This window comes from Malaclemys terrapin, chromosome 10 (genome assembly GCF_027887155.1).
Source record: "Malaclemys terrapin pileata isolate rMalTer1 chromosome 10, rMalTer1.hap1, whole genome shotgun sequence".
NCBI lineage: Eukaryota > Metazoa > Chordata > Testudines > Emydidae > Malaclemys > Malaclemys terrapin.
The window spans coordinates 6,240,393-6,266,320 of NC_071514.1; the positions used below are offsets into that span (position 1 = coordinate 6,240,393).

General features: G+C 45.9%; 1 protein-coding gene across 1 annotated transcript; it reads right to left on the reverse strand.

The window, feature by feature from the left end:
* Positions 1-2,062: 2,062 nt before the first annotated feature.
* SLC24A1 (solute carrier family 24 member 1) lies at positions 2,063-22,643 on the reverse strand. The gene is made up of 11 exons (XM_054042514.1): positions 22,627-22,643; positions 19,855-20,947; positions 17,675-17,737; positions 16,787-16,895; positions 12,772-12,858; positions 12,440-12,442; positions 10,507-10,619; positions 9,402-9,602; positions 7,966-8,055; positions 6,587-6,753; positions 2,063-3,375 (listed from the first exon to the last, which is right to left on the reverse strand). The coding sequence occupies exons 2-11, from the start codon at positions 20,857-20,859 to the stop codon at positions 3,126-3,128; spliced, it is 2,088 nt and encodes a 695-aa protein (XP_053898489.1). The 5' UTR covers positions 20,860-20,947; positions 22,627-22,643; the 3' UTR covers positions 2,063-3,125.
* Positions 22,644-25,928: the final 3,285 nt, after the last annotated feature.

Sequence of the window (25,928 nt, forward strand, 5' to 3'; positions counted from 1 at the left end):
AAAACCTGTTGCAAGTCAGTCAACTGTAGAAACATTATAACATAAGAATGGCCATACTGGGTTAGACCAATGGTCCATCTAGCCAAGTGTGCTGTCTTCCGACAGTGGCCAATGCCAGATGCTTCAAAAGCAATACACAGAACAGGGCAATTATAAAGTGATCCAGCCCCTGTCATCCAGCCCCAGTTTATGGCAGTCAAAGACTTAGGGACATCCAGTGTTGCTTCCCTGACCATCTTGGCTAATAGGTCCATTAATGGCTATCTTCCATGAACTTATTTGATTCTTTTTTTTTTTTTTTTTTTAGTCCAGTTATAGTTTTAACTTCTGGCCATCACAATATACCCTGGCAACAAGTTCTATAGGTTGACTGTGTGTTGTGTGAAGAAGTACTTCCTTTTGTTTGTTTTCAATCTGCTGTCTATTAATTTTATTAGATGACCCCGGGTTCTTGTGTTTTATGTGAAGGGGTAAATAACACTTCCTTATTCATTTTCTCCACCCCATTCATGATTTTATAGCCCTCTATCAGATCCCCCTTAGTCATCTCTTTTTTTCCCAACCTGAAGAGTCCCAGAGTTTTTCATCTCGCCTCCTATGGAAGCTGTTCCATACACTTAATCATTTTTGTTGCCCTTCTCTTTTTTTTTCTTTTCCATTCCTAATACATCTTTTTGAGCTGGGATGACCAGATCTGCATGCAGTATTCAAGGTGTGGGCATACCATGGATTTATATAGTGGCATTATGATATTTTTATCTTATTATTTATCCCTTTCCTAATGGTTCCTAACATTGTTAGTTGTTTCAACTGCTTCTCACATTGAGTAGATGTTTTTAGAGAATGATCCATAATGACTCCAAGATCTCTTTCTTGAGTGGTTAACAGCTAATTTAGACCCCATCATTTTATATGTAAAGTTGGGATTATGTTTTCCAGTGCATTACTTTGCAATTAGCAACACTGAATTTCATCTGCCATTTTGTTCCCAGTCACCCAGTTTTGTGAGATCCCTTTGTAACTCTTCGCAGTCTGCTTTGGACTTAACTATCTTGAGTAATTTTGTATTATCTACAAACCTTGCCACCTCATTATTTATCCCTTTTTCCAGATTGTTTGTGAAATATAAAATGATATCTGAGAAACTGATATATTTTTAGATGAATGAGAAATTCTCTTCATTCAGATTGTTATAATGTGGTGGTCAGAATGCAGATCCTGAAAGTGGAAAGTTTTTAAGCATCATACAATCCAATATTGAAATAATTTTCAGCCTTCACTGTCCTTTATTAAAAAAGCATTTTGATTATGTTTTCCAGTACTGCTAGGATGAATATGTTTTCTAGTACTTCTGGAATATATTTTCAATTTTAAAAATTGTAAAATATTGTGTGTGCTATATAGTGCTTCTTTCCATTAACTTTAAATAAGTGTTTTACATTTCAGTGCAATATATACCATGCTTTTCTCTTGTTCCACCATAGCAGCAGGGGGCGGGGGAAATACTGTTAGGAATGGAATAATGAGATGCTATTAGAAGTGGAAATTTTTCTCTGTGACTGTTAAATACTGCCCACTGCCATTAGGTTTGCTCTTGGTACAGTTATGATAAAATGATTTCTTAAATTTCCACGGACAAATGAAATAATTTCTACCCCAAAGAAAGAAAGGCAAAGATTTTGCATGCAGAAATTGTTTATAACAAATGGAAGGTACAAATTTTAATTTCAGAGAGGGGGTATTTCTAGATATAATAATATTCTCATCTGGATTTTAAAATGGTACTTTGTTAGTTTGCAAACAGCACTTTTTAAATGAATGGTTGTAGATTTGTAAATATGTAACGTTTAAATTTTATTTACCAACATCAGTTTGTTGGATGTTTATTTTGTTTTGTAATTCATTTAAAATATATAGGTCACTGTTCACAATGATAAACTTTTTGTCTCATCCAAAAGAATAAAAGTACAAAGTTTTACAAGTAAATAAAAAGCTAAAGTTCTCAGTATGGTTATGTTCATTTAAATTTTATTAAATGGTTTAAGAATGACAGAAGCATCTATAGTTTCTCATCACTTTGCTGGTTTAATTGAGGCATTGGTAACTTTAAACCATACAGGCTAATTGATAATGGTGGATGACAATTAGCATTTCTTCATATGACACAATTATGCAAAACACATTAATGCTAACAGGAGTTGAATACAGTCACTTTCAGGGGGTGAAAAGCAATATAAGATCATTTCAGCTTCCTCTTTTTATAACAGTTTCACTTCGTGTTCTCTTTACCTTTTACTGGTTTGCAGTGTGCTCTCCTAGTCCCTGAATCCTGCAAAGCAAATTGTACCAATGGACTCTTAGATCCACATGGAGTCCCTCTGGTTTATGTAGGACTTCACCATGAGTTTAGGGATCACATTGCAGAATTATATGCTTATTTATAATGTGGCAGGGATTGCTGTGTAACTGGTAAACGCTTTTCCCACTGATTACAGAAATCAGTTTATTGCTCTTTCTCCAAAGGGTTTAGGGTGAAATTCCCCTCTGTTTAGAGGGACCAACTCAAGGCCTGTTCTACACTTACATCCCACTTAAGCCCTATTTTGGGGGTGTAAGAAGATCAGCACTGGCTCTCTCCACAGGGCTGAATTTCACCATCAGGGTCTGATCCCACACCCATTGACAAAGCTCCATTGACTTCAGTGGATTTAGGATCAGGCCCTTTCATTAATAATTTAGACCCTGATTCTGCAAAAGACTAATAATACTCTGACTCCTGCAAAAATTGCCTGGGATCTTTAATGACTACAAGTGGGCAGAGCCTCGGTCTTGAAAGTAATAAGATGAAATAGGACTACTTGCAGTGCATAACATTTTAAACACCTGTGTGGGTCTTTGCAGGATTGGGGCCTAAATATATATTAATGCATATAAATATATTAATAGAAATCTTTATTTGAATTTAAGTTTCACTAAGCTTAGTTTTTACAATTTTCAATAAGCTTACAATTGGTTTAAGTAAGTAAAATATAACTACCTTAAACCCATTTTCAAGTTCATTTACACATACTGTATATGGCGATCACATCGTCTTGTGCGGCCCAAAGGGTAGTTACACCCAAGCCTCAGACCGATATTGGGCAGGATATGATTCTCTCTTCTAGCATCACACTGATAATCAAAAATACAAAGTAAAGAGCAAACATGGTGAGCCCCAATCGCTTGTTCATTTTCCATTTAGAGAGCGCAATTGAGATGATCACAAACAAGAGCATGAGAAAAAGCAGAACAATTGCACAAAACAACCCATTACTACTGACAGCAACTGAGCTGAGTCCATTGAAGACCGAATAAAGGAACCAAGGAACTGGCAAGCTGTAAGTAAGGGAAAAGCAGTTTAAAGGAATGCGTAGAGGAGTTCATGCAAAATTGAATTTTATACATAGATCTAAAGCGATGGGTATCAAGATCCATGCAGAAAAACGTCATGTGCAATCTTCAGTCAGTTGTTTTATCTAAAACTGACTTATCTTGCTTTCTACCCTAGGAATTGAGTTTTGGGCTAGTACTCTGGACTGCTTTCATCCCTTTCAGGAATCCAGGCTTGGAGCTTGTCTTGAGTAAAGTCACACTGGAAGCCTGCATGGGACAAAACTTGGATCTCCTACCTCCAAATGCTGAGCATTAGGCCAAGAGATCTTTGTTTCTCTTCTGAAAAACTGCTACTGGATGATCCCAGTGTAGCCTAGGGAGGGGCATGCTCAAACTTCTTCAGAGCATGGGCTGCATCTTAATAACCTTCCACAGACCACTTTTCCTCCTATGAATGGACCACTTTCCCTCCGATGTCTATCACACAACATCCCTGCTGCAGCAACACTAGCTGCTAACATAACTGAAATGCAATACATGTGATCTGCCCTGCTTTGGGGAGTGGGGGGAGTGAAACCTGATCCCACCATCTTCTCTTGCCACTCATTTCATCTCTGCTCTCTTTCTACTGTCCATCTCTGATTCCTACTCCCACACATGTGCTTCTCTAGTGCAGGGGTCTCCAACTTCATTGCACCACGACCCTCTTTGGACAATAAAAATTACTACGTGACCCCAGCGGTGGGACTGAAGTCTGAGCCCCCGGTCGGGGAGGGGGGCAAAGCTGAAGCCATGAAGCTCAAGGACTTCAGGCAGGGGGCCTGTAACCTGAGTCCCGATGCCCAGGGCTCCTGGGCCCCAGCAAGTCTAAGCCAGCCCTGGTGCCCCCATTAAAATGGGGTCGTGACCCACTTTGGGGTCCCTGACCTACAGTTTGAGAACTGCTGTTCTAGTGCTTGGTCTCAGGTGTCTCTTCCTCTCCGTATGCTTTCCTGCTGACCTGTCCTCTTCCAGCCTTGCATGTGCTGCCTAGCCACCTAGTTTCCCAATACATCTGCTCTTAATGACAGGTCAGGGCCCACTGGCAACTGGTGTTTCCTGTCCTGCGGCTGGCTTTGTTCCTGTTTCTGCAGTCCAGCGGCCCCCACGTTTCTGCTACATATGGGCTATTCCCTTCCTGTCGGCAGTTCAAAGCTGTAGCACAGCCTGTATCTGGCCTGCTGCCAGTTATGTGTCCCCGGGGCAATCAGAGGTGGGCCTCTGGGCTCCTGACCTTTTCTTTGCCTTTTGCGGGGTTTGTTCTAGGGCAGGCGGTAGCAGCCTGCTTTGTTCTCTCTTCCTCTTGGACCAGGTATGTAGCAGCATGTGGCTCAAGCACCTCTGCCAGCTTTCAGGGATGGCAGAGCAGCCGCGCAAGCTCCCAGCGGACCCCAAAAGGGGCTCCATCTTGTGAGGCAGCTTCATGGCCGGCTCCAGGCACAGCTTAACAAGCAGGTGCTTGGGCGGCCAAGGAAGAGGGGCGGCACCTGCAGCAATTCAGGGCTGGCAGGTCCCTCACTCCCTCTAGGAGCGAAGGACCTGCCGCTGAACTGCCGCCACCGATCACAATTTTCCAATTGCTGCCGCCGATCGCGACTTTTTTTTTTTTTTTTTTTTTTTTTTTTTTTTTTTTTTTTTTTTTTTTTTTGCTGCTTGGGGCGGCAGAAATGCTGGAGCCGGCCCTGGGCAGCTTTAACAGGCTCTACAGAGGGCAAATTATGCCCTGCCTGTTGTCAGCTAGCTGACCCTAGGGCTGCTAGGGCACGGAGCTTGGGGTCAGACAGGCAGCTTGGGACCTGTATCCCCCCAGGAAGCTGTGACTCCACCACAGAAAAGCGTGACCAGGAGACATGGAACAGAACAGGGAGCGGCTCTAAGGACTTCATTCAGCCAGCCTGGAGGATGGGAGTCCCGGGGCAATTCAGGACCTTAAGGACAAGGCTTCTGGCCCCACCCCACATCCTGAAATGGGTCCAAAGTGCCTTGGGGATAGAAGCAGAGCTCACAATCAGCACCCCTTCCTCACAGCTTGAGGCAGGAAACTGGCAGTGAATCCCCATCCCCTGGCCTGCGGGAGTGTGAGCCTACAAGAGACGAATCAAAAGGAGAAATTTCTAGGGGGCTCAAAGCCCTGTGCAAGGCTAGCCGCAAAAGGGCCTGTCATAGATGGTATCTGTCCTTTGACTCGGACACCTCCTCCTCTGCTGCGGAAGGAGAGCTAGCAGACTGATTCTGAGCAGGACATGGACAAAATGCAATAGGTTTTTTTCCCACTGGGAAGTTTGTAACCACGGGCAAAGAGGTTATCTCCACACTTGAGATCCAGCCTGAGCAGGCCCTTGAGCACAAACCTCAGAGCAAATACCTCACTGCCAAATCCTCCCTGGAGGCAGTGATTTCCCTGCACCCTCCTTTTCCAGTCGTGTTTTCAGACTTTTCTCTAAAGAAGAGCTAGTAAAACATATTGATCAAAAACTATCGCTGGGCTGTGTCATGCTCTAAGCTACACTAAATGCGCAAGCCCCTTTAATTTTTTTTAAATGACAGAACTATTTAATTTTGGAAAAACAGCTACTCCGTGGGTACCACAGTATGTCTGATTTTAAAATTAGCAATATCAGCTGAGTGCAGCAGATCTCTAGATCTTATCATATAAAAATGCATCAAACTGTAACAGGATCAATGCAAGTCCCATTACCCTAAACCATTAAAAAAAAAACACATTAAATTTTAAAAGAGGTCAGTTAAGAAAGGGAAACATTCTCAGTTAAAGGAGGGACATTGTCACTGTCTCTCACACCTTGGTGCTGAAAGATTAAATGTTTTTGAGGCACGCTGAGATCTTCGGGTCAAACTGCTGCTATTTATTTTAAACCACATACTCATGTTCAGTGGCACTACAGCTGTTTAGACTAAAAACTTATACCACTTAAAAAGGCTTGAGTTATCACCATACTGCAGTACCTGGCATTGGGTTTTAGTTAGAAACTCTCTCTTTGGGTCAGGTTAACTAAAGAAATCTGTTCAAATGAATGTGTGTCACTAATTGTCCAGCTGTCCTTTAATTTGGTTTGTACCCAACACGAAAGTAACGAGTCCGATTTAGACTGGAATAGAAATGCAGCATTTTCTACTTCAAACCAAACGTGACTCTTAACATGTGGCTAGTACTTACCCAACAGTGATGTCAAAGATGTTGCTGCCCACAGAGCTGGAGACAGCCATGTCACCCAGGCCTTTACGTGCAACAATAACGCTTGTGATGAGGTCAGGGATTGAAGTCCCTGCTGCCAGGATTGTTAAACCCATAATTTCCTCCGAAATCCCAATTGTTTCTCCAACCTAATAAACAGCAACAATGGTCCTTAGTTTTGAAACAAAGAATGTAATTAACCCTTTTCATTCCTGAAGGCTTGATGCTGTATTTGAATTATGATTTTATTTGAAATCCCCTTAAAGGCTGCAGCCTATTTCTGCTTTTCAAGATACAGGATGGCCTAATTCTAAAGCTTATTGTGATATGAAATACTTTCTTTAATGGAAATCTATTTCCTTTATCCCCTTCTAACTGCAGAGTTGTGCTTCAGAGACAAGACCAAGTGGGAGCGTGTTCAGTTGCAGCACAGCACACCTCTGTCTTGGAACATCTCCAGAAGATGTGGCGTTATCTTTCCTCTCCCAATTTTAAAACTGGCCCAAATCATGATAAATTCTTTATCTGAGTGGTCTTCCTAGTTAGACACACAGTCCCATTTGCTGCTTGACATCTGTACTGTGCTTTGGTGTCCACAATTTCTGTTGATTTGTGGTTTGATATACTGTACATCTATCTTATAGTTAATCACCAAATACATATTGTAGGCCCCAGTCCTGCAAGGGGCTGAGAACCTTTCACCTCTCCTTGAATAGCAAATTGATATTAAGGCCAAGGGCATTAAGGGTACTCAGCACCATGCTATATCAGACCCTATATTCTTAGAAATTTAATTAGATAAGGTTCAAACACTTATGTCCCCCATAGAAATATGCATTGATAAAAAGACGATGAAGATAATTGTCAACTTGACAACATGTCTTCCACTGATGCACAAACTCCCTTGGAAACTGGGGGTGGGGGCAAAAATTAATCTTTGTCAAATGAAAAAGGATGAAAGTGAACATTCTCACTTGGGTTCTCCCAGAACAAAATGTCTGGCGTTAATTGGATGGCAGTATCTGTAAAGTCATTGAAAACAAAGGGTAATATCTATACTACAAAAGCACATCTGTGCTGCTGCCACTGTAGTATAGACGCTTCCTACATCGACAGAGTTATTCCGTCAATATAATCCACCTCTCCAAACGGTGGAAGGTAGGTCAGTGGAACACTTCATAGGCTGACCTAATTGTGTCACACGGGGTGCAAAATTTTTCACAAGCCCTAGCCATGTAGCTAGGTCTATTTAATTTGTAGGTGTAGACCAGGCCAAAGGTGTCTGCCACAGTGGGGCATTTTCCCCCTCTACTTGTTTTTTGAACCACTCTTTGTTTCTAGACAGAAAAAGAACCTCTTACCTGATGTGCCCACCACACCATGAGAAAGGAAAATGCTGCAATCCAGATGATGGCTCCTAGAAATGTGATGGCAAAGAAGTTTCTAGACCTCTGTTCAAAGCAAGTTTGAAAACGATTAGGAGTCTGATCTTCCCAACAGCCTGATCCACCCTCCATCACTTCACCTCAGGCAATTATTTGAACATGGCCCCATAGTTTCTGGTATCGTTTTGTTTGATTTTTCACACCTCTACTAGGTGCCCAGTTTTTGCTGATACCTTGGGTGGCTGCTTAAAACAAGCTGCACTGTGCTTAGTTTTCAGTCCACACTATTTTGTTGCGTTTCATCCCACTGCCAGTATTTTTTGCAGAGGCCCTTGCATCCTGTCACACGACTGTTCAGTGGGCAGATTTCACCCTCATTGCTAATGGCCTGCAGCCATGTAGTAGAGCAGCGGTTCTCAAACTGTGGGTCGGGACCCCAAAGTGGGTCGCGACCCTGTTTTAATGGGTTTGCCAAGGCTGGTGGCTCAGGTTACAGGCCTGGGGTTGAAGCCCTTGGGCTTCAGTTTTGCCCCCACCCTGCAAGGGGTGGCGGGGCTCGGGTTTCGGTCCCCCCCCGCATGGGGTGGTGGGGTTCGAGCAGGCTCCTGGGGCCGTGTAGTAATTTTTGTTGTCCGAAGGGGGTGGCAGGTGCAGTGAAGTTTGAGAACCGCTCTAGTAGAGAAATGTTTGATGTAACCAGTGCCACTAGGTGCTATGACTACACGCTGCCAATGAAATGCCCTGGATCTAGACAGCAGTAGTGTGTAGTAAGTCAGTCTCCTATCGGTTAATGTACTCTATGACCAGTGCTACGCAGACACAGAAACATATTTTGTTTATTTCTTCTTTACATTTTTCAGTGTTTGCTTTAAATTAAAAAAAAGTGCTGCCGTGGGGCGTGACGTTTTCTAGCTCTGAACAGGTATAACGAACGCAGCACCAGTGCAAAGCAGCCCACGCTTCCCTGCCAATCTGCCTCCCTCGCAACATGAACCAACTCCTTGGCGAGGACAGAGGGTAGCTCAGGCTCTGGGCTCGTTCTGTTGTTAGCCTCTCTTCTGCCTCTGCTAGCTGAGAGTCCCAGCTGCAGTGGTGTTTCTGTCATATCGAATCTGGGACTGACACAGCCACCGTGGTTTCCTAGAGGAGTCTCTGCTACTCGGCATTAGCCATTGCCGGCTGGTTTTGCCTTGTAAAATTCAGGGGAAGGTAGAGAAGAATACCTGCTTTCAGTTACTTCTCACCTTTGAGAGCAACCCCCGTCCCAGAACAGGGGCTCCAGCTCCCTCCACCAGCATTGGGAAGTAGGTACATAGAGGCCCGAGCGATCTATGGGGAAAATAGAGACCCCGTGGCTCTGTTGCTAATAAAGCTTTATCCATCGCAGTGGCATAAAGAAAGTAAAATCTTACTGGGTTCCTAACGTCGGGCACTGTGAGCCAGAGAGGGAACACAACGGGCAGGAGGAAAAGGTAGAGAGCTTGTTTTCTCCAGGTCTCTGGCCATTCGAGGGATAACGGCTCGTCTTTTTCTTCCTCCTCATCTTCATCCTCACTCTCCTCATCACAATCTTCCTCCTCCTCAGAGCTGCTGCCTTGTATATCCGGAGAGAGCTGTGACCCAAAAAAACAACCAACCCCCCCAAACACATTTTGAAACAACTGCATTAGAAGGCTGCATTGGTGGGGGGGGGGGGTATTCACACACACACACACACACACACACACCCTACCTGTGGATGACTGTGTGTTCCTATCCCCCAGGGCAGAGATCTAGTTTTTGATGATCCCATTTGTAAATATTTGCAGAACAGTCTGTCCCCCGGGTCACTATTACGTGACCACATAGTGAACGATCCTATCTCAGTGCAGGCGCCCAGCGAGGCTGCAGTCAGACTCCTGAATATCTTAAGTATGTGTATTGCAGTAGTGCCCAGAGGCCCTGGTCACGGATCAGGACCCCATTGTGTTGGGCACTGGACACACACAGACAATACATGTTATCTGGCTTTCCAACCACCAGGTCTTCAACACAGCAAACTATCCTCATCTCTTTAAAGGGGCCACCATCCCTTCCCTGGGTCAGGGCACACATCATTAAAACAAAAAGAACTGCCAGAGAGGACGACACAGTCTTTGCTCTAACCAGTTTACACAGGTTGTCATACCCTCGTTTCCACTGCGGAGTCACTTACTCCTGGAGCAGTCTCACCGAAATCCATGGGACAACTTGAGGAGTAAAGCAGTATACTACGTAAGGCTACCACAGTCCGCTGCTGTAGTACCTCTGAGCCTGGATTTGACTAGAAGGAGCATTTTGGGGTCTTAGCTGACCGGATCTAATTAGTTACTCATGTTAGCGCTTTCTGTTGCCACTCAAGATAACTTGTTACTACAAGGACGGTCTATTTAGAGTGGCTAATGACTTGAGTTGGGTTGTGCCCTCTTTCACTGGACACGGCACTGAGGGTTTGGCCTGGGCTGAGCTCTTGTTCCACGTGGCTCCAGTTCACAATACCTGCCCGCCAGGCGGTGTGTCCACATTGTGTTCATTCTCCACCACGCTGAGGTTGGAGTCGCTGGCAGGCGTTACTTGAACGGTGGTTGCTAATTCTGCTTCTGCTTTGTTCTCTGGTTGAAAGGATAAGAGAGAGAGCTGGGCCCAGCAGTAAGAGATGACCTCCCCGCATCAGCAGGGAGCTTGAGAGTGCGAAACATTTACGTTTCTGACCCCATAAACTGGAGCAGTGCAAAGCGAGCTCTTTCTGAAGGGTTGGAAGGTCAATCTATTGTTTGTTCCCTCTGATTATCCTACAGCTTCACCCCAGTTAGAGAGTCTGGCCAGCAAAAGCAGGGCACAATCAGACCCGCTAACCTTAGTCATAAGATTGTTGCAGCAGCTTTGCCTCGTGTCTTTGTGCTGGGGCATCACTTATGTAATCCCCACGCGGCTAAAGGCAGATCTAGCGAGGGGAGGGAGTGCTGATTGGCTGATCGCTAATGGACACAGAGTTTGAGAATTCTATTAAAGCTAGCCTCAACAACCAGGCAGGAGGCAGGGCTCTCTTTCCTTCTCTCCACCATGACGGGGGCATTCTCTAGGGGCTGGTGGTGTTCAAGTTTTCTCAGAAACGACTGTTCTGTCTGCCAGACTTTAATCCCTAATCACCGGGCACATGTCCAAAGAGAAAAGTGCTGACACCCGATAACACAAAGGAAAAAATCCCCAGACTCCTCTGTGCTGGTCCCTCCAGGAATGTAATTAACCCCTGTAACCGAAAGCAAGAGAAACCTGAAAACAGCCACTCCGAACAGTGCTGGACCATGGATATTGGATAGTGGCGGGAAGAGGGGCATTGAGTCAGAGAGAATAGGATCTTGACATGCTGCTGTCATGTGGCTTAGCAAATACATTCTGGGCCCATCTATATAGCCAAATCTGCCAGGTCAGGGGATCATGTTATAACAGGATCATACCTAGACTAGTATTGTAGGATGGTTTGGCCTGAGCTGTGCAGGTGAACCTAATTCCCTTATAATGGTCGTAGTGATCCTGTTTTTACAACCTTGTACAAATGTGAGGTCAGGTTTTCAGAAGCTCTCCTTGGCATGTGCCATTTGGGGGGTTGCATAATGAGATGCACAGAAGTGGGACTTCGACAACATCTGGCCCGAGGATATAGCACAGTTTGGTAACATGGAGAGGATGTAGCCTAGGCCCATCTATACAGGAAAGATCCTGTAGGGGGCAGAGCCTCACCTGGGGTAAGTCAGTGGAACTATGACAATTTGCTGAGGATATGTTCCCAGATCTTCATTTAGGGCTTTACCACAGCTTGGTCCTCATCTACACAGACAAGACCAAACTATGTTATTACATGGTCAGGGCACTCCAGTGGTATAGCACCGTGCCTGTGGAGATGGGCACTTCAGTGTGAATTTTACCCATCCACTTTCAGATGGCTCCAGCCCCACGAATAGCACAGATCCATGTTACAGCGCTGGACAGCGACCGCCTCTACAAGTCTTAGCTCAAGCAGCCTATGAATCGCTACTGAAATACACCTCTACCTCGATAGAACGCTGTCCTTGGCAGCCAAAAAAGCTGACCGTGGTATAGGTGAAACCACGTTATATCGAACTTGCTTTGACCCACCGGAGTGCGCAGCCCCGGCCCCCCCCGGAGCACTGCTTTACCGCCTTATATCCGAATTCGTGTTATATCGGGTCGCGTTCTATCGGGGTAGAGGTGTAGCTAAAGCCAGCAACTATTCAGAAGACAATCGCACGGGACATTTCTTACTCTGTGCCCCCTCAGTCACGCTGCCATGTTCCAATCGAGGAGTCAGACCCAGCTCCCAGGCTAAGGCTCTTTTGTTTGTTTTAAAGAACAAATCCCATTTGCAGCCCCTCCACCCCCACCGGTGTCTTAGTGACGCAACAGCATCCACCTGCTGAATGTAATGGCACAATCTGCCCTTCTGATTGAATAGCCCGTCTCATCCCGGCCATTTCCATTTGGATGCTTATTTCACTAATGCACTCCCAGGGCTCGGCAGGAATTAACTTGCTTGCCAGCTCTTGGTGCCGGTCTATATCCCGAGCGTTTGCGGCTGCTTTTGCACAGACAGCTGCATGTGATCAGTGCTCACGGCGTGGAAACGTGTGTTGCACGGCTACATTTCATGGGCAGCCCCGGACCTGCAGCGCTGGTGGGGTGAGCAAGTACAGTGCAAAGCAAAAGGACTCTACAGGCAAATGGCGCAGCTTGCCTTGAGCTCACCTTCCGGTTTCACTCCTTGTCTGACCTGAGAGCCTAGTTTGCCCGTGGCCAAGTTGCTCATGATGTCAAGCTTGTCTTTAAACTTTGCTGGGAATGAAAAGAGGGACAGGCCTGACATCAGGTGTAAGGAATTAACTCCCACCCAATGAGCCTTGTAGTATGGGCTGCAGCCAAACCTGAGACCCAAGGAGTTTTCAGCTCTAGAGTGTTGCTAGCTGACCAGGATTGTTATACTGTAGTCTCCAGGCAGTTAGCACTTAATAATTATCCCTGAGCTCTTAAAGCGTGGTTTGCCTGAAATCTAAAATAACCAGCTTTGAAAGAAAGTCTAGATAAGACGTGTGGGGGGAGAGGGAGCACGGCGTTCCTTCCAGTGCATCAGCATGGCCGATATTCAATGCTGCAGAGCGAGCGGATGCGGAAGGAAGGCATTTTGAGGTAAGATGCTGTTGTTACCTGAGTAGTGCTGACTTTGCTCAGTTTTTGATTACATGAAAACTAAAGCAGCTCCTCCTCCTGTCATGGGACTGGAGATGAGGTTTGGCCAGTGTGCCTGCAGCCTGGCAAACCCAGGGCCTGGGATGAAAAATGCTCTTTACATTTCATTGATCATGAAGACGACAAACTCCTCTGAGTCCCTGTTAGGCCCCTCGTCACTGCAGTGTTAACTCGTGTCATTGGCTCGTGGATTGGCCTGGCCCAGTTGTGAGCAGCCACACCACAAAGCCTCCTCCTTGAGTCACGGGCACTGTGCTCCCCCGTGTGGTGCTAGGATGTCTGGGGGTACGGCCCTGGGTTCTTTGCAGTAAGCTGAGCTGCTCTATAATTCTTTCCCCGTGAATTGTGGGAGAACCTGGCTGTCCTTCCGGGCACACTGGGCATTGTGGGAAGGCATTGGAGGACTATCAGCATTTGAGTGGTTTACCAAAGTGGGGAGGTTACTAGCCCCAGTGAGAGCAGCACGTGGGATCTAGGCTAGATCCCAGGATGGGGCAGCCAGCCTGGGTTGAAAGCACCACTAAGTTCCGGTGAGAGGTTTTGAGGGTGGAGGGGACTGATTAACATTTCAGGTTGTTCTGCAGGGGATGGTGAGAGGATAGGGCTGCTCACATGCTCATCCGATATTATCTCTCACTACTGATCACAAATACAGAAGCGTTTCCTAAGGGTGAGTGTTGTGAACAGTCATTTTAATAATACTGGGCCTAATCTTGGGACAAGAACCTATCTGAGTGTTAACTGGGAATTCTGAAGTAATCAGTATAATTAATACAGAATCCATAAATCAGGCAACACTAGTGTCTCAGGCCACGATCTCATAGCACCTGACACAGGCAGCTGGATGTCAGAGTTGGTTGGGGCATTTTTAGCCAAATGATATTTCAATGAGAAATGGGACGGGGGGGGGGGGGGGGGGGGGGGGGGGGGGAGTTGGGAAAATTGAAGCCCTGTGTTTTTAGTTTTCCAACCCGCTCTAGCGCTCATCCCCCCGGTACAGATGGGGAAAGGATGAGTCAGAGCCAGACTCCCTGCGGCCTTTCCCCTTGTATTGTCATTTAACCCTGTGCAGAGTGGGTATGGGAGGCTCCAAGACTGAGCTCCCCCATTGCTGTGCACAGATGCAAACAGATGGGTGCTGTGGCAAATGCTCAGTCTTGCTCTCTAACCACTAGACCACCCTGTCTTCCTGACACTCTCCCGGCTGCTAGTGGAGATAAAGCACTTGCATTGCAGAGGGGTTGGATCAGGGCAGCCAGGCCCCAGCCCTGAACGGGACTAAGCTGTTGGCTCCCTGCCCTTGCCTGAGCTAAAGCTATGGAGTCCTCTAGGAGTGGAATGTGAGGGCATCTCTCGATCAAGATAAACTCATTAGCTTCAGGCCTGACGGGCCACTGGCCAGTTTGCATGCGATCAGCCTCAGTGATTTGAAAGTGGGACATTAATTCTCCTGACATGCGTTCCAAGGGGGGGCTGTCATTGGCCGAGGAGGCTGCATCACCTGAAGGCTGGTGCAGGGAGAAAGGGTAGTTGTAGGTTAAGTCTCTGTCAGTGCTCTGGCTTATTCAGCAGCCTCGCTCCACCATCGCCTTGCCCCCATTTATCCTGGCAGTGCTGTTCACGCTGCCCGCGTTCAGGACTCCTCGCGGAGTTAAGGCTTTGGCAGTATTTGGGGGGGGGGGGAAAACACACTAATCAAGGTGGGCTATCAAGATACCTCACTAGGCCCTGAATAATCCAAAGTAACTGAACAGTGGGGGCTGGTTAAATTCAGTAAGTCCTCCATAAACCCATAGTCCAATCCAGGAGCCATACTTGTGAGAAAGACACTGTTGGGAAAATACGGTGATCTTCACCTATGTTATTGATCCTTCCCAGATTGATTCCTCTCTGCTGATGGCTAGCGGTATGGTTTCCTATAGCAAAGCAATAAACCAACCCGCTGCAGAATGGTTTGTTTTCTCCATTCCAGGTGGCAGCTTCTTTCTTCCCTTCAGCACATGTGCCACTATTGTTTGCAAGTTACCCATGAATCTGAGCTTTGTCTCTCATGGAGAAGCTATCAGTTATTCAAGGTGGCAGGTAACTTGTGTCAGCCTGTGCATTTCAGCAGCCTAACAACTACTAGAGGATCCGTGTCAGCTATCCCACCCTCCTGGTTTGTTTGTTAATTTCTTGTATATTCCTCTTTTGGAATTGGCTTCAAGCATTCCATGCCAGGAGATCAGCATGGCCTAGTGAGCCTATTGAAAAGAACTGGTAGCCCTGATTCTGTTGTTCTGCATCCTCCTCCTGCCTGGCTGTAATGCTCACAGGGCCAACTGCAGCTGCGGTGTAACAAGAGGAAAACCCCCTGAAGTCACTGGTGATCTATTTCTCTTCAACTGCTAGTTTAATCTGTTTAGTTGCATTCTTTTTTCTATAGTGCCTGTGACTCTGACAGACCCATTCAGGTCAGAGCAACAGGCCAATTAACTTATGTGTGAATATCAAAGGAATGTTAAGTGTACTAATTCGCTGGAGGGTTCATAGGGGTCAAAGGAAATGTGAATGATATTGTCTGCACTTATCTATTACCTGTTGATTGCCATCAATTTACATTATGTATATCCCTGTACTTAATTAACCCTAGATCAAAAGTGGGTGTTAGTATCACTTCTGATACTGTTTCATGAAGTTCACACATCAAGTAAATTCTCATCTTAATACTTTGTTATGCATGCCAGATAGCTGCAATTATATATTAGAGGCAAAATTAGCTAGCGCTTTCATTAACATTTTGAAACATGCCTACAGCCACTGGGAATCCTGGGGCACTATGGTGCCACCTCCATAACATAAGGGGAGAGGCTGGCATCATATGGAAAACACCAGACGTTGCATGCTGGTTGGAAGCAAGTTGACCTCAGTAAGAACCGAAGGCCTCGGGTTAGGGTTGTAATTTTAAGAGAGTTGTGTGTTACCAAAGTAAGAGCGCTCAGCCTTCCAAAACACATCGATGTCAGATTTACCCTCAGCAATCTCTACATTGCTTATTTTATAGCCTGGCGAAAAGAAAACATCTGGCTAAAATTCACGGCACCATTAAACATCAGCTTGGAAAAGTGCATTTTTATGTGACCCGTCATCCTTCATCTGCTGGGGAAACTGTTCAGCGCCACAGCCACAACAGATGTGCTGAATTTGTCCTTGCTTGCCTCTTCCCAGGTATGTTTAATGAGTCTGGGTGGTTTTTGTTGTTGTAATAACAGCTCCCCTAGCACATCAGAAATGGAGTGCCATTTCCCCCAGGCACAGGGCCCTGGATCAGAGAGGGAAAGGACTCCCGTTCTGAAATAATCATATGCACACTCTGCTGCGGCTCAGCTCCTCAGCTGCTGTAAACTGGAATAGCCGAACTGATCTGAATGGATTTTCACCAGCCAAGGACCTGATCCTGTGTCTATCGCCGTGAGCTTTGCCTGCCTCCAGGCTACAGAACAGTGTCTAATCACACAGAGGTGGGGCATTAGCTCACCTTCGGCCAGGGGGTCCAGGGTGCGGATCATGAGCTGGAAGATGGTGGTGCGCATGTGGCTGTTGTGCAGAGAGGCCGAGCTGCCTCCTTGCGGTAAGGATGGCATGAGCTGTAGAACAGGGTGAATGTACAACACAGCCATTAATCCCAGGCCCCTTCGCTATTTCCCCACAGTCAGACTATTCCTGTCCTTCATTACTGTCTTTTAGTCCTGGTGAAAGCGGGATTGACACCCCAGGAGACTGATGTCCCCGAGCCAATCAGCAGGGCCAGGACAGGCAGCAGCAATGCAGGTTTCCCAGCCCTGCCTCACTAATGTGTCTCAGCCAGCTCCAGGGAAGAGAGAGGAGTTCAGTCTCCAGAGCCTATCCATGGCCTCTCTCCAGAGACTGCCAACAAGGAGGTCCCTAAATTAGGCCCTGATCCAGCAAAGCATATGCTTAAAGTTGAGCACATGCTTAAGCTGTTGGCTGGCTTGGGGCCTTAGTTCCAGTTATGGTGGTTTATCTATTGTGGACTTTTGTCTGCTCGGAAGTGGACTGAGAATCATCAACATTACTCTGACTAAGCCTGCCTCTCTGATCAAGTTCACCGTATCCCCAAGAGTAGCATCAGATTACAGCACTGGGCTATCCTGAGACAACAAGCCAGTTTCTGCCTTAGTTTCCATTTGCTCAATGCCCATGGCTTCTTCTGTTCACAAAGGCAGGATTTGGTTCGTATTTCCTTACACCGAGAAGAGGACACATCCTGAAAGGAGTTTGTGTCCTTTCCTTTCCTGACCAAAAAATGGTTTCTGCTTGGTGCATCTATTTAAATTCAGGGCTGGTTCCAGTTGCAATACATCCAGATCCATATAGTGTTGCACAGACTATTACATCCACTTACCTCCAGTCTCTTGCTGTCGTCTGAGTGCATTGCTCCATCCCTTGCAACTGACCCATTGCCTTGCTACATGGAAACAAGAATATAAAATTGTGGGAACGCCATTAGTTCTTCATCAACCTGCACGGATGCTGCCCTTGCATGGAAGTGTCTACAAATCTCTGCCTATGAGGTTTGCTCACAGAACTGGAGTCACACACTTGCCTCAATGGGGAGGAACTCACAGCCACATAGAGGAGTAGAGGGAGTGGCCTGGAAACCCTATAGATCCCCAGGGTCTGTGAGCAAGATAAAACACAGTCATATGGATCTTGTGCCAGACCCAGGATGGCCTCCCCTTCTGCAGTGCTTCCTGAGGAGTTGGATAACACTGCCTCTGTCCACAGCATCTATGCCTTACCCATCTTCTGAGAGGGAGAGCCGGTGCAGAGGGGGTTAACCCTGCACTGTGCAGCATTGCCTTCCGCACATGGAGTCTGGGATCACATTTCTTGCTCATGGCTGGTTCCAGCACCTATACAGTCGTCTGCTGTCTCACAGCTAGAATTCTCCCTTAGTTCAAAGTGCAGGGGCCTGGGCCTTGGGTGCAGAAGACCCCATGTTTGATTCTTGCTGTTGACCAGGGTGTGTGTATCAATGTATGCACGCAGCTGAGGTTACATAGGGGTTTCCTATGGGAAATCTGCCATGTTCAGAGGGGAGCATAATTCATGGACTGGCAGCTCCTGGGCCCCACACTGACCCACCCTTGAACCATGGATCTCCAGCCCCCTCTTGCTCCCTTTGTTCAGCTTCTTTTAGGGGAGCAAGAGGGGGTTGGAGATCCACAGTTGAAGAAAGTGGCAAAACTCCTTAGAAAAACTCTGTTCCCCATTAGATCAGGTTGTCTTGCAGTATTTGCGCACATGTCTCCTGATTTACGTGGAGCGCTCTCTGTGCCACTCATCCCTTTCGGTATCGTTCTTTGGTCCCTGCTCCTTTTCAAATTCTGTACAGAAAAGGTGCGATGACACCACAGTTACACATAGTTTTCATATACCACAGGAGTCAGTAGCCTAGACTGCTCAGCATCTAGCCCAGGGGAGGGCAAACTACAGCCCATCGGGGTTTCCAATCCGGCGTGTGGGATTGCCAGCCCTGTGGCACAGCGGGGCCTAAGGCAGACTCCCTGCCTGCCCTGGCCCCGCGCCACTCCTGGAAGCGCCCGGCACCACATTCCTGTAGCCCCTGGGGAGGCAGAGGGCTCCATGCACTGCCCTCGCCTGCAGGCACCATCCCACACAGCTCCCATTGGCTGGGAATGGGGAACTGTGGCCAATGGGAGCTTTGGGGGTGGTACCCGCAGGCGAGGGCAGTGCACGGCAAAGCCGCGAATGAACCATCTCCAGGAACCACTGCCAGACATGCTGAACGCTTCCAGGAATGGCACAGGGCCAGGGCAGGCAGCAAGCCTGCCTTAGCCCCACTGCGCGCCACTGCCACCCTGGAGCCACTTGAGGTAAGCGGCACCAGGCTGGAGCCTGCACCTCTCCTGCACCCCAACTCCCTGCCCTGAGGCCCCTGCCGCAACCTACACCCCTCCTGCACCCCAACTGCCTGCCCCAGCCCTACATTCATGGCCCTGCATACAATTTCTCCACCCAGATGTGGCCCACCCCTGATCTAGCCTGATAGGTGAAAGGGAAGGGTTGTGATCCTTATATTGTTTAGATTCAAACAACCAAAGAAATGCTCCTGTTAGCTCCTAGAATGCACATTTCAAGCCAATGTGTCTTCTATGGTTCCCGACTGCTAATGTAGGCCCTGAATCTCCACCACTGAATGGGACTGAATCATCTAGTTCCCACTAATGACAGCTGAGTGGAAAATCCCATACATCTCTCTGAAAATGCAGAGGTGCACCTAATGGATACAGTCTGAGTTGTTCTACAGTTGAGCCCCCTTTGAATGGATTATGGACTTTTCCTTGATTTCCCCCTCACTTCCTAATATTTAGATTACATTCCCTCACCTTTTAACAATCATCAGTAAGTAAAGCAATTGTCTTAACCAACCGTTGTAGTTTTGAAAGGATTGATTAGGTTGGTCTCATGCACCCTTTCCCAAGGAGGCTCAACCTTTCCTTGTGCTTTAAGTGAGAACAAATACTCCCAACGAGGCAACAAAACAACGAGGACACTAACCTTCTTTGTGTCTTCAGAAGCGGCTACCTTCACGGGATTTCTTGTCTTGTTCACCTGTTCCTTCACCCATTGTTCTAAGTGAACGTTCCATTTCATGGTGAGCACATAGAGGATGTAGGCACTCAACAAAAGGATGCTTTCCCACCAAACAATGAAGCTGTCTAAGAAAAACAGGATGAGCATCAGTAAGTCTAGAATGTAGAATGAGACGTCTCTAAACAAGGGCCACCAGGTCAGGTGGAGTATCTCCCTCGAGAAAAGGGCACAGGTGCCAATGACAAAAAGAATATTAAACACTGCTGAGCCTACAATGGTGCCAATGCCCACGTTGCTGTGTGAGATGAAGACACCTATGAGAGAGGTGAAGAGTTCTGGTGCTGATCCGCCTGCTGCCATGAAGGTGGCCCCTGCCACATCATCGGAGATCTGCAACTTCTCCGTGATTACATCCAACGCGGGGACAAAATATTCATCACATACTATGGCCAAGGCCACAAACACATACATCATGCCAAAGATGTGAAGTATGACCCACCCTTTCCTGCGCTCCTCCAAGCTAAAAAGGTCTTCAGGGTATTCTCCATGGGAGGGGGGTGTTGGGTAACTTCCCTCTTCATCCAGGTGGGTCAGATTGACACTTCCTAGGGGTGGGGTTGCATTCACTGATGATGTGATGGGCATGGTTGGCGTAGGGTCCACATATACACAATGCCTTATCTTGGATGCTGTTGTTCCATTGTCTGCTGCAACGGCTTTGTTGCTGGAAAGGTCCCTGGTGGTCACTTTCACTTGGTCCTCAGGCTGAGATGCTGTCCAAGGTGCTGAACGAATTTTAGGGCCACAGAGAAGCTGATAGATGGAAAAAGCCAACACCATGGCCAATAAGAAAAGAACCCGATTCCTCTGAAGCCTTCTCCTCAGTGGTAAATGCATTTCCCGAATGCTCACGAATCTGATCAATGTTCCTGGAGCCAATGGAGACTTCTCCTGGTCACCAAACTGCATTTACACCTATCATTGGGAGTCTCTTGCTGCTCCTAGATGTGGGGATCTCAACAGGACCGGAACTGCATGCTATAAAAAGTGTAGAATCCTACAAAAGAAGAAGTTTTAGTGTGAAACACATAGTGCAAGGATCTCCTGTCACCTAACTCAACTCAACCCATTATTAACTGGCATTATGTTTGCATTATACAAGATGGGTCCAAACTGGCAAATTTAGATCTAGATCCAGCTTTCAACCCCCTCATTTCCCAAAGTTTGGGGCTGTACAGATCTGGCATTTTGGTTTGGCTCATTATGGAGATGAGCCAGCCACAACATTCAGCTCTGTATCTGAATTCTGCTCTCCCCCATCACTTCGTCCCACAAAGCTCAGGGTTCTTCAGATCTGGGTTTTGATTTGGGTCCAACGGATAGTTTGTAACACTCTGCTCAGTGCTTTATAAGCATATAAGTCAACATGGTCCCTGCCCCAAGGAGCTTACTTACAGTCTAAATCACTATAGAAGATTAAGTACTAAGGATGAACCCAACATGTTAAATCCACTCTACATACAGGCCAGTTACTTACCTATATAAGCTTGACACGTTGCTGGAAATGTACCTGGCAATTGCTCTAATATCTCCCAGCTAGTGCCACTCCACAGCTTCCCAACGTTTGCACTCTCACAAGATACAAACCAAGCAAAAGGTGATTTCTATGTTTGCTTTGTTTGAGAAAAGCAGAAGGCAAGGCTTGGCTATAGTAAAAACAAAAGTGCTGAGCATTCATTTGTTACTATGGCTACACCTCTTCAAACCTACTGTCCAAATTAGGACTGGCAAAGTGGACTAGTTATCACACTGTCTGTTTGGGGATAATTAGCATATCTTCCGTACTTACAGAGGGAGCCAAATTGTAAATACCAAAGCAACAGAGACCTGGGCTATGGAAGTACAGAAACATTGATGTGGGGGTGAATAGCATTCACCTTGCGGTCTGGAGTTGGTGTATTGTATCGTAAACTATTATTTTGAACACAGTATTTTCAGAATGGGATTATTATATTAAATGAGGAGAGGATGTAAATAGAATACAACTCTAAGCCATTCACTAAGTTGTTCTTCAAGCCCACATATTTAAAACTCCATAAGCTAATCAACTTAGATTTCTAACTAGGGGAAAGGAAGGGACAGGTGCAGATGTTGCTATCTCTGTTTTAAATACTTGGGAGGTGCTCAGAGACTCCAGTGATGGGGGGCTACAGAGAGAGAGAGAGGTCGATCATATAAATCTTATTCCTGGAGTCTAAAAAGTACCCGTGCATGTGCATACCTTAACTATAGGCATGTAATGGTACAGTCAGCTGTATTCTTCAATAAAGTGTATAGAAGTAAAGGAAATTAAGTCACCCTTCATAACACAACAAAAAAAGCAAAATAAAAGAAAGAGAAGAAAAATAGAGAACAGAAAAAGATACCTGAACTAACCCCTTATTTAAACACAACCATTTCCTTCTCCTCTCCAAAACGAGCTACCTAAACAACTTTTGCATGTAAAGGGCAGATCATCAGGTGATGGAAATTGTTACAGCTCAATGACTTTAATATGTTCTGAGGATCTAGCCCTTGTTTTTCCAGTCTCATTGATTGAACACCATTTTAATATTCTTTTATAAGCAGAGTATTTTCTCTTACCAGTATTATTCAAATCCATTCCTTTACCTTGTGATCAGACTATCTTATCTAACAGAGATCTCTCAGGCAATCATATGAAGCTCCATAGCTTACCTTCAAAAATGATGTTCAAGAGGAACTGAGGTTCCATTGCTAACATTTAGTGCTGGAGGCTTCTTTGACATGTAGCACCCAGAAAGGAGATGAGTTATGGGTAGAAGCAGCAGAAAATTATCCCATTTTTGTTAGGTCTCTCCCAGCTGAATTCTGATAAGAGACAGGGTCAGGTGTGAAGGGCATATTGCTGGAGGAATAGACAATCCAGTTTAATACCTGCAGCCCGTAAGAAGATTAAATAGTATTTTATAGGTTCGGGACTCTCTCTGAAGCAAATATCTTTGTCTTAGACTATGGGATGTTCTCAGTTTCAGAGCAGGAGATAATCCCCGCAATGAAACACACAATAACAGCAACAACCCTGAGATAGTAAGATGCTACCGATCTTTCCAATGGCAGACTTCTGGGGACAGAGCCTCGGTTGCCATAAACTGTCATAGTTCCCTTGGCTTCAAGGAAGCTATGATAATTTACACCAGTTGTGGATCTCCCCCTGAGGTACTTGCCATTAGCAGGTGGCTTTGTGCACAGTTTCATTTTAATGAAGCATTGCACATGGCTAGCAATTATTTCCCAAATCAGAATTTCTGTCAGCAAAAACACTGCTACAAGCTAAAGTTCAATAACTAACAGAGGAAAATGGGCCAGACCCTCCACCCCTTTTTTGCTACAAATTAAATCTGCTTTGCACCTGAAATGGCTAGTTGAGAATTCTGTCTGCCGTAGCGGCTCCTACAGAGCCACCTCCAGCATGGGGGTCATGGACAGACAGAAGGAGGCATGAATGGAATATCCCTATGCTCTGGCAATTCCTGGCTGCTGGAACAACTCCTGGGGGGGCAACATAATGTATTTCATGTGGGGGGGGTCACTGGCACAGAATGGCTCCAGGATTGAGGGAGCATGAAAGCTCTGGTCAGATATTTCATTGTTCTGCATTAGGGTGAAATGCTAAATGCATTGCAATCCATCAGCAGCGTTGCTAAACGGAAATAAGTAAAAGGTGATTTGGGGGGCTTAAACTGTTTGTTTAAGGGGGGCATTGTTCTGTGCTAAATCTCTTCTCTGGAGCCCCTTTGTCTGTGTGGACAGAACCTGGGACATGCATGGAGCCCCAATGAGGCACCATGCAAGCAGCTCAGCTTGCATGAGTTGGGGCAAAGATTGTAAGATCTTTAGGGCAGATGTTTGTATCAAGTGCTACCTGGGCATGCAGGAAGACAATTTTGGCTGCTTTAGAAATAATAAGAATTGCTTGCCATGATCATCTCTCCTGGTACTAGGTCTTTACTGGTTGTTAAGTTCAGTGTTGGGATTTCTTACTTCATTCTCAAATCTGGATTTCTAAACTGTTCCCATAAATATGGCAGGTTTCAGAGCAGCAGCCGTGTTAGTCTGTATCCGCAAAAAGAACAGGAGTACTTGTGGCACCTTAGAGACTAACAAATTTATTAGAGCATAAGCTTTCGTGGACTACAGCCCACTTCTTCGGATGCATATAGAGTGGAATAAATATTGAGGAGATGTATATACACACATACAGAGAGCATAAACAGGTGGGAGTTGTCTTACCAACTCTGAGAGGCCAATTCAGTAATAGAAAAAAAACTTTTGAAGTGATAATCAAGCTAGTCCAGTACAGACAGTTTGATAAGAAGTGTGAGAATACTTACAAGGGGAGATAGATTCAATGTTTGTAATGGCTCAGCCATTCCCAGTCCTTATTCAATCCTGAGTTGATTGTATCTAGTTTGCATATCAATTCCAGCTCAGCAGTCTCTCGTTGGAGTCTGTTTTTGAAGTTTTTCTGTTGTAATATAGCCACCCGCTGGTCTGTCATTGAATGACCAGACAGGTTAAAGTGTTCTCCCACTGGTTTTTGAGTATTATGATTCCTGATATCAGATTTGTGTCCATTAATTCTTTTGCGTAGAGACTGTCCGGTTTGGCCAATGTACATGGCAGAGGGGCATTGCTGGCACATGATGGCATATATCACATTGGTAGATGTGCAGGTGAACGAGCCCCTGATGGTATGGCTGATGTGATTAGGTCCTATGATGATGTCACTTGAATAGATATGTGGACAGAGTTGGCATCGGGCTTTGTTACAAGGATAGGTTCCTGGGTCAGTGGTTTTAAACACTCATCCCCTGAGTGTTTGTATGTAGCTTTTAAATTAAGCCAACTCCTGTTCTTTTTGCCCATCAATATGGCAGGTCACATTTTAACTGGGGTTTATATGGTGATGTGGCCTGCAGGGTGGCACTATGGGCATACTATACAGCTCCATGTTTATTAGGGAAGTGAGAACTTCTTTCTGCCTTTCCAGATGAATTTTTAGGGGTAGGGTCATCTTCAGACCACATTCCTTCTCTTTGCCTATGTGTGAGTCCAGTTCTTTAGTTCACAGCTCCTTTTAGAAGATTTCTCCTACTGCCTGTCCATGGCACAATATCAGGAGGCTAAGGTAATCCCTTGAATATTAATTGCCAAGAACATGATTGAAATGTATGAAGAGGATGCTGGGGGAAGGCACGGACTGCCTTGGGGAAGGAGAGACTGCCCAAGGCAGTTTTCTGTGGCTGCTGGAAAGGAGATGCTTATGTGATGACCACCATCTTGGCTGAGAACTGAACTGGGACCTCCATCCCTAAAAGCATAAATTGCTACAGCTTGAGCTATCCAGCCTGGTTTTATGATGGTGCTATAACAGACACACACTCTTTTTGGCTCCAGCACAATGAGGGATTCATAACACACACTGACCAGTGGGTTACATCTACCCATCAGCTAGCGTAGAATCCCCATGATTTGTGACTCTTTGTGGTTCAGTAATAATAATACTCAGCTCTTATCTAGTACTTTTCATTGGTAAGTCTCCAAGCATTTTACAAAGGAGGTCAGATCAATATCCCTATTTTACAGATAGGGAAACTAAGGTACATAGAGGGTGAAGCCAAGACTAGAACTGGGTTTTTTGAGGTCTGGTCCAGTCCTCCAGTGTAGGCTCCTTTTGTATGCACCAACCCCAAGAGTTTGAGCCTACTCTCCATTATCTGGGTGTAAATCACGATGTGGCTTGGCAAATCATGCATTGTACATGTATGCACAAGTCCTGTAACCTCCTGGCCTGATCTGCCAAAGTGCTAAGCACCTACACAGCCCATTGACTTCAGTGAGCTTTGTTTGTGTTCTGCAGATCTGAAAAATCATGGAACGGTTCCAAGATGTACAAAGTTGTTCAGTATTAAATTGTAGCGCAGAAGGCATGTTGAGCTCCCTCTGCTGTGTGACAA

Excerpts from the sequence above, each read along its gene's own strand:
- SLC24A1 (XM_054042514.1), bottom strand. The coding sequence starts at position 20,859 with ATGCAGTTTGGTGACCAGGAGAAGTCTCCATTGGCTCCAGGAACATTG. Across the intron at positions 16,896-17,674 it reads ACGACAGCAAGAGACTGGAG|CTCATGCCATCCTTACCGCA; the intron begins GTAAGTGGATGT and ends CCTGTTCTACAG. Across the intron at positions 12,859-16,786 it reads CCTGGACCCCCTGGCCGAAG|CAAAGTTTAAAGACAAGCTT; the intron begins GTGAGCTAATGC and ends TTTCATTCCCAG.